Source organism: Haliotis rufescens, unplaced genomic scaffold (genome assembly GCF_023055435.1).
Source record: "Haliotis rufescens isolate VD_foot unplaced genomic scaffold, xgHalRufe1.0.p SCAF_9, whole genome shotgun sequence".
In the NCBI taxonomy this organism is placed as follows: Eukaryota; Metazoa; Mollusca; class Gastropoda; order Lepetellida; family Haliotidae; genus Haliotis; species Haliotis rufescens.
This window is the reverse complement of record NW_025964383.1, coordinates 45628151-45640524: the sequence shown is the minus strand read 5'-3', so window position 1 is coordinate 45640524 and position 12374 is coordinate 45628151. Positions and strand designations below refer to the sequence as shown.

General features: G+C 39.9%; 1 protein-coding gene across 1 annotated transcript; it reads right to left on the bottom strand.

Annotated features, from left to right (window-relative positions):
* Window positions 1-966: 966 nt before the first annotated feature.
* On the bottom strand, window positions 967-10182 carry LOC125377524 (myotrophin-like). The gene is made up of 4 exons (XM_048391209.1): window positions 10097-10182; window positions 3289-3383; window positions 1914-1955; window positions 967-1631 (listed from the first exon to the last, which is right to left on the bottom strand). Exons 3-4 carry the CDS (start codon window positions 1951-1953, stop codon window positions 1216-1218), a joined length of 456 nt encoding a protein of 151 aa, XP_048247166.1. The 5' UTR covers window positions 1954-1955; window positions 3289-3383; window positions 10097-10182; the 3' UTR covers window positions 967-1215.
* Window positions 10183-12374: the final 2192 nt, after the last annotated feature.

Genomic DNA, 12374 nt, shown 5'->3' with positions numbered 1-12374 from the left:
TCTCCACATTAACTGCAATTACATCTAACATGAAACACGCGTGGTTGCAAATTGATTTGAAAAACAACACTCTACTTAAACGATATACATAAAAGCTACTTACCTGTTTAACATTAACTCATATCGTTTGTTCCTAATCATTTGTTGCAATACACGAGCCGGTAAAGTATTTGTCGTGTATTCAATCGCCATGGTTTGTTGCAATACACGAGCTGGTAGATTGTTTGTCGTGTAAACAATCGCCATGGTTTGTTGCAATACACGAGCTGGTAGATTGTTTGTCGTGTAAACAATCACCATGGTTTGTTGCAATACACGAGCTGGTAGATTGTTTGTCGTGTAAACAATCACCATGGTTTGTTGCAATACAAGGAATGGCTAATTTTGGACAAAGGTCGTGAGTCAACTTGGGAGGACAATTTAAACGCATCTGATATATATATATATATATTTCTTTATTCCTCCACAGGAGAGTTGCAGACATATAATGACAGCATTTACAAGTTTATGAAAACAGGCATTCCTATGTTAAGTCTATCCCTGCTTACATGTCAGAAGACATAATGTTTCTTCACAAGGTCTATATATTTCTTCTCTACAGTCTCTGGGTTTGCTGGCATCGGGGGCGTCAACAGAACTGTTGCCAATTTGTTTGGTGTAGGCAAGTCAACATATATATGAATAAGATCGTCCTTTTGCGTTGGCATTTACGTTCAGATGACAACATATTTTCAGCCCAAATTTGCATATAAGTAAATTTATATTTGCACCTGCTCCAGACATGGGCAAATTTGGTCCTGGTTTATATAGATGGACATGAGTAAACGCGTTCATATGACAAGTATACTTACGTCCCTATATTTACACACGTATGCGAATATACACATACATATAAAAGTGCCTGTGAACGGGGCATTATTAGATAACAAAATTGACAGTGGACAGTAAAATAACAAGCGTATCACATATTTGTATTTATAACTAGCATGACACTGTAAAAAATGGTATAGCTTGCCAGTAATCAAGGTAACGCGACGACACTGGAGACCATGGGATCTTACAGTACATCTGCTACCTGCATGGAGATCCTCAAAAACAACAAACAATCTCACCTAAGTTTGCAATGGAAAACTCGAGGACGTGAACGGCACACGCAACGTCAATGTCTGTAACAACATGTCCTTCTTCAATGTCAACACAAACACTACAATCACTTCACTGATCGACACTCGACACCAGGAGATCCACTACTTCCTGATATCCCCAGAATCTCGCCATGTCGGCCGCTGTCTCCCTATCCACGTTCCTAGCGTTGATTTCCGCCATGTTCTGTGAGAGGACAAACTTCACCGTCTCCATATATCCTCCATCACAAGCCCAGTGAAGGGTGTTGTTGCCGTCATCGTCCACAAGCGAAACATCAGCTCCTTTCCTCACAAGAAACTGTACTATTTCACTACGTCCCCATCGTGCTGCCTCCATCAACGGCGTCCTCCCGCCGATGTTGCTACTGTTGATGTCAACCAGACCTGCTGCCAGGATCCGATTCACAGCTGCCAGATCCCCTTCCATGCTAGCTTGATGGAGTTTGTAGGCTGCCTGGGAGTAATCACGTGCGGCTTTCCGTTTTGCTGAAGCACAAAATTAATGAGGTCTTTACCTTACAGCTGCATTTTTCACGTCTTTCAATGATGATAGAAAGGCAGTAGACATTTATATTTAGTCTTGTTATTTGGCAGACATCAAGAAGGTGATTGTAGAGGGAATGATAAGAGCTGATTTATGTGTTTTAACTTTTAGGTATTTACATGCTAAGAATGTTTCTGAAACATTTTACAGTGCTGACAACATTTGGTGTATGTCTGGAGAGTAGTTTGCCCACTAAAATAATTGTATCGTTGGTTCCAACTCACCTAGTGTATCTAGTCTTCTGGGGATCTCAGACTTGCTCATGACTGTGGAGTGGAATAGAAACTATTTTGATTAAGTAGTATGTCTGTGTGGTTGATGTTGCCAATATTTAATATATGCTCATATTACATTATTATTATCGACCTTTTTATTGAAAAGAATATGTTTTTGATGAAGGGTGATGTAATTACAACATCATAATTATGCACACAGCGACATTGTCATCAATGGTTCTAAGTGTTCTCCCATCTACTGTGGAGCTTAGTCTCATATGTGGCAGCAGGACGCGGGGCTTCCGTCATTCTCCAGAGTTTTTTTTTGTTTTGAGGAAAGCTACAGCACATGGTCGTCGTCTGAGACGTACGAGACTTGACATGAAAGCATCCAAAGATGTTACAGAAGTTATATCTGACAACAGCTCTTAAATCTAGGAGTGGCGTTTACAGCAGCCTGTAAAGTATTTTCAATGCAGCAATCATACAGTTAGATCTCTCTAGACGACGGGAATTGAATACGTTAACACCATGATCACTTTATATGTTGCAAGATTTGACTAGAATTTAGTTCGGTCCATTCACATGTTACTGTACTTCATCAGAATATTTATTACATTTAGGAGTGACATTTACAGCAGCCTGTAAATATGTCCCAGTGCTGCAATAATATATTTAGGTACTACAGACGACGGGAGGTTCGATTAATCGGTTCGCATCATTTTGTTGTCTTTCAGTAAACAGTTCAACAAAACTAGATCCCACCTAACAATGACAAACAAATACACAAAAGAAACTGGCCATCTTAAGACTTAAGTAATCATTAACCCTCATGAAACATAATTACACATACCTTGACTTTGCCACATATTGTATTATCTATTTTTGAAATATTATAACAGTAAAGAGGAGGGTTGTTCGTGCTCAGTTATGATACAATGGGGTTGGTTTGATCTGCGGTTTGGAGCTGATGCACTTGTTACGTTTAAGTCGTATTTATTTACATAAAGTTTGTCAAACATAACTGATATTCTCATCACCATGAAGCTATTGCCAAACCTGAAAATTTTGCCTTAACACTGAATACCCAAACAGGAGATAGTGGAATGTAGATTAATTCAGCATGTATCGTTTCGAGCACATAATGCCATAAATGACTTAATTGATTAACATCCTGTTTCGGTTCAGTATACATGGTTTGATGCTGCCATTCATATGATCCAGGTGCTTGGAAGCGGTGCCTTGTTACGTTAGGCTGACATAAAGTGTGTCTTTTGACTGATTCAAGTCAGGAGACACAGCTTTCGAAAACCAATATTTTGTGGATATTTGTCTCCCTATGGTTTATGAAATAAGTTGTGCTATTTTTTAAACAAATACTTACTTCATTGACTGCGCTACGTCACCAAGGTCGAACACAGGTCAGGTACAGCTCTATTTGGATGATTTTCTCTTTGGCGGCCAAAGAGGTAATGATGCCTGCAAGACAGCATTCTGAACATTTAAACAATGTGCACCCATCTCGAAAATGAGGCCATACAACAATACACTAAACTGACATTCTTAGATATAGAAATGGATACTATAAAATGGTAAATGTGCAAAGCACAGGAAAAAATCGACCATCACTTTAGTTGAATCCAACAGTTTCTCACAAAGCAAAAAGTGCAGCTTAAAAAAATCCAATCACTCATCAGTTGGTCAACTTTGTGGTGCGGCGGCCTTTCTCCCAGCATTTTAACGACATTACAAAGGAGTAAAGAAGTCACATCATCAGTTACGTGTGACCAATGTCGTCAAACATGATCTGATACTGATAAGATATTTTGAGAAACCGTAACGGTATCCTATTGTTTCCAGAGGATTTGTGGTATGTCCGCGACCGCCTGCAACAGTTTACAGATAGCACAGGAGGATTCGCGCTGGGAATCGCATATGGGCACATAATGGCTTAGATCATTGTCACTTGAATGAAATTATGTTTAACACAACTGTTCTTAATTTTTGTTTCACTACTCGTGGCTATGCATATCTGGAGGAGGATAGCTCTTCAAAATAAGAAACGCCTTTTCATAATTATATCGAGCGAAAAAAACCTTTCCATATCCAATAACAAATATCTGCGTAAATCGGTTGTACGATTCCGACTATATCATGAGCATGTTTTCATGAATCACTATCAAATAGTGATGATACCAGTGTTCGCGAAAAGGTGGCACCCGTCACAATAATATTCAAAGTCAAGTCAAGTCATGTCTTACCTGACACATGAATCGCGGCAATACTAAACACGTCCACCTCTAACTCCACTTGGGTTATGGTATGGGTAACGTTATTTGTCTTGAATTGAATCTATTCATCAAGGCACATCCTGGGAAGCATTAATACCATTGCTGATTCCCTTTCAACAATTCGACATCTTAGCACCACAGGGCAAACAAACGCGTACATGATTCACCTTTTGGAAGCTTCCAGATAACTAGAATTCTCTACACTTATCAATACTAACTAAGTGAGCATGTGATTATGCTGCCGTGACTGTCCATGTTTGTAGCACTGGTAAACAGATTCACATCATATAGGTAAACTTCTGCCCGCGATCGACCAATTAATACCTGATACTTGTATTGCTCGCAAAGGTGGGGTGCAAATTGATTAGACTGTCTTTCATCTCTTTCTTTTCCGGAAGGAAATGTGCGCAATGTTGGCTTAGAAATACAATATGAAGCAATAATCCGTTCAGTCATATTAGGCCTTGTGGGTATCATAGGGGATGGATTCCTTTCACTTTGGCTCATCACAAAAGTTACAGACTCTCGTTGAGACATAGGGTTGACTGTAGGACAAGTGTTCTGTGCATCAGAATAATATGACACTGAGCAACTGGATTCAGATTTGTTTGTTTGGCCCACCTTACAAGAATGTCTGGGGCTTTGAACGGAATTTGTTTCATCCATATCAACATATCGATACATAGCTTTGCAAATATGAGTAGGGACAGCGTTCTTTTGTTGACGAGAGCCGACGCTCCTTCATTCGTTTCTCCTGACGATTGTAGGCTTGCAGACACTCCCTCCCTCTGTGCTACTCTCTCTTTGGTTTGGGAATCACGATCCATGTATCAATGCTTCAATGCATTCGCCATGTAATGTAGGGTCAAATAGGTGTCAAAAGGAATCACACGCTTATGGAAGTTGCCATTTATTCATCTAAAAATAGGATTAACAAAAACCTAGGAATAATATTAATCAAGGCGCTTCAAACACTTTCTTGCAGGTGTCATGTTCAAAAGAAAGTCCTTGCTTTGAGAAGGTAAACATAATTATATTGTGTTAAACTTAACAATTGAAAACTAAAAGTGTCATTGGTACGCAGGGGGAATGTAGGGTATATACCAACGGGAAAAAGTAACTGTGCTTCATATAAAATTCAATAATAATACAAGAATAAGGGGTGGCATCACAAGTCATGAAGGAACATGACTCATTACTCTCAAATGAAATTCCAATGGTGTACGCTTCCGGGACCACATTGTTCGAGATCATGTTCTACGCTTTATGCAAAAATCAGGGACGTAACATCACCTTGCAGCACGCCCACATGTTGCATGTGTTGTAACACACTATTTGAGGCAGAACAACATTGCTGTACTGAAACGGCCGACCGTTACTAGATACCTCTACCTCATAGAACACGTCTCTGATAAGATATGAACGACGCCTGCGACAGGACAAGAACCTGCTATTAACGCTAGCTTTGGCTGGACATCTTTGGTTGACTTTTGGGACAACATCCCACATCCCACAGGCTGCATTCCACAAGGTTGTCGAAAGCTTTTGGTGTAAACTGGGCTATCATTATACATTAATCAGGCTATTGGTGAGGACGCTGCTCCGATACGTACAGCCACATCCATTTGCAACGAACCCAGTCCTAATGACACTGGCTACCCAAACGACGTCTGTCCACCTGAAGCTTCAGGAATCGCTTGAGAGCAGTAGTAATGATGTCCAAGATAGTCATTAAACGCCCCTAATTTCACGATTACCATCAAAATTTCCTTTTGGCCTGGTGTTTACCAGGACGGTACTGAAAACCTGGTGGAGGAGATTCCTGTTCCATGTCATGGAGTGACAGGAATGCGGCCTATACACCCAGTAACGTCAGGCCAACTGCCCCGTATGGAGGAGGCTCAGCAGGCTGAACCTGATCATCACACCAGGCAACCTCCTGGAACCGGTTGTGTCCCCCATTTCGACAACCACCCGCCCACTTGGTACAAAACACAGATCAGGTAGGATGATGCCAAAGGGAGAGCCTACCACCAGAGTCCACATCTGAATCCGCTGGCGCACATTTAGGACATGTACTGGAGGCACTGGAGCTTACTGTACACAATTTGCGTCAATTGGAAGCAGCGGGAGCTACATCGGGAGTTGCTGTTGTTGCCTGTTCAGCAGACCCGAAGCCGGACTGTTTGGATGAGACGCATGGTGGAAGCCGTCACCAGGGCTCGTAGAGAGTTTACTCACTTCTGACCCTTTGGGCTACGAATGTCATATGGAGACTTAAAGTCACATTGTTGTGCGGAAACGCGTCGAATGAAGTCTGCAACATATTAGGGATATTATGTTTGGGTGAAAACATCACCGGTGTTTGTGCTACAATATTTTTATTATAGTCTAACCTCAGCTGACAATGGTGTTGGTTTCTTATTGCCAGGATTGCTCTAACAGATCACAGTCCGATTTGTCCGAGGTCATTTTGTCAGTCATGACACCCCAGCACTTGATTTATATAGCTTTTGAAATATGCTCGGGTTGATTTTTTTCCATATTTTTCCGCCATATTACCAAGTAGTTTCACACACATTTAAACAATACCAAACTCAAAGGTTAGACTTTATACATTTCTGTTATTATATGCATTGCAACATATGCGTCAGTATAACTTATTGCATAAAATAGGTATAAATAAGTTCAGTCCGAATGTAAGCATATACACAATCCTGCAATTTAACCGACATTGCACTCATTGTTTATAGTCTGTCTCAGTGTCATGCCATGTGTCGATATACTATTCTATATGTTAACAGTTACATCATATATCAAGGAAAGGGTTTTGTTTATTGTAAATAGTTTTCATTCAGGAAGTATTTGCATTTTGGGATGGATGCTTCATATTTGAAACACAACCTACATTTGCAAAAAAATAATGTGTGTGTGTGTGATTGGGCGACCTGAAGGTCAAGGCTAGTCAGTATGAACAAGGGCAAAAAATGTTTGTGTACACCATAACAAGAATCTTTTAATAGAATTTGGTCAACCTGATGAATAGCTCAAATGTCCTGAAATTTCTGAAAGATTCATGAAACATCAGATATTTCCGATCAGGGATGATGAACTAACTGAACACTTGTAATGATTGTGTCAAATATCAAAGACGCTTTTAAGGTCACTCATGAAATGACTTGTACATTGTTTCATTCAAGTTTTGTTGAAATGGTATGGTTCATATAAGCGTTATAGGCAGAAAATGTAATTAAGTGAAAATGACAAACTTTACGAATGACCTTGACCTTATAAGCAGGTCACTCACAACCTTTTGAGATCGCGCCACCACACCAAAGGATGACCTAATTGTACTAACGTAGAGTAAATACTTATTAAGATCACTTCGTTGGCCTTGGCATTTTGAAAGAATGCTCATTGTATCAAACATATTTCCCCTTTGCTTTAAGACCGTGGTCTAGTGGTAGAGCGTCCGCCCGGAGAGCGGAAGGTCCGGGTTTCGATCCCCGGCCGCGTCATACCAAAAGACGTTAAAAGATGGTACTTGTTGTTACCCTGTCTGGCGCTCGGCATTAAGGGGCAAAAACAAGGACTGGTCGGCTTGGAGTCAGTACACTGTGTCTGAGTGGGGTATTCATGTTAAACTACGGCATGGTATCTCAGTGAGCTAGCACTATAAATCGGCATCAGTCCGGACAAGTACAAGCAGCCACACAAACACACACACGTACATGCACGTCGCTATATAAGTGCAATAATCTTAGACGCGACGTTAAACCCCATTTCACCCCAACTCAACTTTGCTTTAAAGGAGATATGATATCAACGGGATGTCCGTGTGCTGTGTGGTTCCAAAAACAATTGCGGCGTCGATGGTCAAATTCAGACAAAACCTTAATGCATCCCCATGTGGCGCTGTTTGGTTTATTTGCAAATTTATGAAATGTAATAAAACTGTTTTTGAAAGAGGCTGATTCATTTGAAGGATCCTTAATAATGTCCCGTGGTGACGAAGAGCACCGTGCAGGTAGCACAGGTACTGTAAGTCCCAATCGTCCCTGGTATCGTGACCTAACTTTAACTGTTGGTGATCTCTAGCCTGTTTTTGTAATGTGTCGTCTGTCATAATCTGATCATTTTATAGTTCTAAAACTAGTTTTACAATTATAATCTGTGATATACTGCTCGTTGTTGTACTGTCCTTCGGTGACAGTTTTTTTTATATACAATATAAATGCAAAACTTGTTCAAGTCACGATATGGCTGAAATATTGCCGATGGGATGTAAAATATTAACTCACTCACTCAGGGTAGAATGTGTCACCAGCATCCTATTGCTTGTCGTAAAAGGTGACTTAAATTAAGAAGCCGTGTGGAATCCGGATCAGAATTAGTCCCTAGAAACATCTTGTCATTAGAAGCGACTTAATGGATCGGGTGGTCAGGCTCGGTGAAATGGCTGTTAGCGTTCACAAACAGCGTCGATCGTTTTTCAATAGATTGACTGGTTCAGACTCGATTATTTACAGGCGCTGCCATAAAGCTGGACTATTGCTGAACGCAGCGTTAGTTGGTTGGTTGGTTGGTTGTTTTACGCCGCACTCAGCAATATTCCAGCTATATGACGGCGGTCTGTAAAATAATCGAGTCTGGACCAGATAATCCAGTGATTGATATCATGAGCATCGATCCACGCCAATTGGGACCGGTAACATGCATCAACCAAGTCAGCGAGCCTGACCACCCGATCCCGTCAGTCGCCTTTTACGACATGCATATTCGCCTTTTACGGCAAGCATGGGTTGCTGAAGACCTATTCTACCCCGGATCTGCGCGGGTCGAACGCAGCGTTAAAGAATAAACACATAGCCACACACACCTTAATACTGATTCTGAATTCATTCACGCTAAAAATAATCAGCTCTATATTGGTTATTAATATAATACAGTTTCAGTGATAACGAAAATGTCAGTCTCTTTCTAAGTATGATTCATTATAAACAGGTACACGTTGTTGTAAATACATTGTGCATTTGACCTGTGCCCTGCTGTTCTTGTGGTTGGTTTAGCTCTCTGGACCGTACACTCATCATTGTCAGTGAATCTGCATTTGTGTCATGTCCGAATCCAAGTGTGACATTGTGTTAAGTGTTTGTCAACTTTACATGAATGAGTGACGTCCAGTTGACCCCTTAGGTCACACAACTTTAAGGAGGCTCCACGTCTCAGCTGTACACCACACTCCACAGGGTAAAACATGTTTGATAGGCATTACTTAGAAGTTGACAGATGACAAGGTAGACACAATTGTATGCATAACAACTGTAAAAGGCGACGTTTCGGTATAGATCCTTATTTCGTTGTCAAGCAAGGATTTATACGGGAAACGTCGCTTTTTATAGTATTAAAGAAGTTGTTATCAATAAAATTGTGTCTAACTTGTCCACAGGGAAAGCTGTGCATGCCCATTCTCTTAAACATATCCATGTATTTTCTTCTTTGTCATTGAACCCAGTTGTCAAGGCATACACTCCATGTATTGAGATTATAAATGTAAAGGGGTTTGTGCGTCAGATAAGTCAGTCTCACAACAAATCCAAAGGGTATTCAAGTGTCCACCTGAACAAATAGGGTAACATATGGTACAAGTCAAATTAGGGGACATAATTTTTGTCACTGATGAAATAGTAACGCCACAATCCCTGTTCAGTTGAACAGTTGACTTGCCTTTGCGTGTGTTTGTGAGCTGTACAACCAGCGGGGTAGGATTTCGCGAACATCTGGTATCATCACTATTTGATAATAATTGATAAACACATGCTTATGATACAGTCCGAATCGTAATGTCTTATGATTATGGAGAGGGTGTTGTCACTCTTATATACATTAACGCAATCTCACCTTTCCGTTTTATACTCGTTGACGATTCAGATGTTGGTGCCTTTTCTGATTGCGTGCCGTCTTTCTTTTATCAATTCATGATAAGTGTATCAATATATCACGAGAAATTACCAACGTCCATTCTTGATGAACTAAAAACGAAATTAAGTGAAAAAATCTATTTAAAAAATCAAGTTCGCAGGAAGAGTTTGTTGGATTTAATGCACATTTTTCAGCTTTTCAAAATAATTCAACAACTGTAAATTAAACGTGAATGAAAACATTAGTATTCAGTATTTTGAACTGTTTGGTTATACAATCTATATGTGAGGAGTGGTGCAACACAGACACAGCCCAGATGAAACAGTCCTTGACACTAAAAGTAGGATAATTCTGAAATAAAGTGAAGACTTTATAGAAATTTCGTGACATGGGCACGGTATTTAGAGCAGTTTCTGTTGTAGAATACAGAAATGTACGTACAATTCAATATTTGCATACAAAGACATATCTTACCTTCGTCGGGCAAGTTATATCACTTTCACCTCGCAGCTCAGGCATGTCTGCTGTAAGATACTTGCGACACTTAGTCTTTGTGACTGGAAAAATGCATTGTAGCTATTTTTATAATGCCTTTTCAGGACAAGCGCTCCACGACGTTCATGATTATTGTTATAGTGCAAACCACTTGAATAGGTCTTCAGCAACCCATGCTTGCGGTAAAAGGCGACTATGCTTGTCGTAAGAGGCGACTAACGGTATCGGGTGGTCAGGCTCGCTGACTTGGTTGATGCATGCCATCTATCCCAATTGCGTGGATCGATGATCATGATATCAATCACTGGATTGTCTGGTCCAGACTCGATTATTTACAGACCGCCGTCATATAGCTGGAATGTTGCTGGGTGCAACAACAAACAGACAAACAAACAATTTGTTTTGTAAAACTTCATTTATCCAAAATACCTAATAGTTTGAATGTCTCCAAGTTCACAGAAGGTCTGCAGCAAACATTCGGCATGTCCCCTGTGCCATAAGCTTCCTCCTGTCAGGACCCTCAATCCCCAGAGCCGTCTGTTAACATCTATACATGTCCATTAATACCTCCTTACGTCGCCGGATCTTACATCAGGTCTTTTATTATCCCAAAAAGCTTTATTACACTCCTATTTGCATTGTTCTGTTTTAAGATCACCTACACCTACAGTTATTATGTTTTAGTGAACAGTGCGAAACAGTGCGGCATAAACAAATCTGTTAAAAAGAAAAAGATGACTCTACCCCCAAAAACTGGCCCCCATCGATTTCGCTCGTTACACGTTTTATGATTAATAGAACACGGCAAACTCTCGTGTAGTAGTCGCTAGATGTCAGGACTAATGTGCAAAAGTGCATTCATCAGATTCTCATGCCCTACACTGTGGCAATTATTTGATATGTGCTGAACTAACAGAAATGATTTTTCAAGCAATGAACAGTTCAATGTATCCTGCTCAGATTGAATGGGTGATGCTTGTTGTCTTTGTTATATGTGTAAACAGCTGCATGTAATATGGTTTGTGTTTTGTTTAGTTCCATATTCATATGCATCGGAATTTCTGCAAAGTCAAAACAAGGTAATTTGGCCAAGAAGTATAACTAAAGCTTGAGGTATATTGATTATCTGATATCGTTCAATAACCATCAAATAGCCAATTCCCTTCAACTGATCTACCCACCTGAACTAAACATAATGGAGACCAGTATCAACTTATGTTTCATTGGTGGGGATTGTAGTTTGATTATATTTTCTCTGAAATAAGGACACATGTTAGACATTCGAAAGTACGTTTACATTTGCTTTGAAATTAAAGGTGTAATTTTAATGTTTTGATACGACTCTTTCTGTATCCGTATCACACATATATCTTTGTTAATGGCCATAACTTAGATGTGGGCGATAATTAATTAAATGACTATAAATCATTGTATAGATAGCTCTCTCCTCGTCACCTTTTTCTGCCCATCAAGATCTGGTTTAGTATTGTGTACCCTCTTTATTTAACCTATAGCGGTAGAGCAGATTTGTCGTCATATTCTTTGACGAGCTACAATCCGTCATCTCGGGCACAGACTTCATTTCCCTATATCTGGAGAGAAGCTGCATTTCTTTACTGACTGCCTTCCTTCATTCATACAATGTATTCAATCACAATTTATTTCTTTTTCTTTTTCCTGAAATAAAGACGCATGTTTGACATCATAGAATAGATTGACATTTGATTACATATTAACATTTAAAAAAAAGATCCAGTTTGAA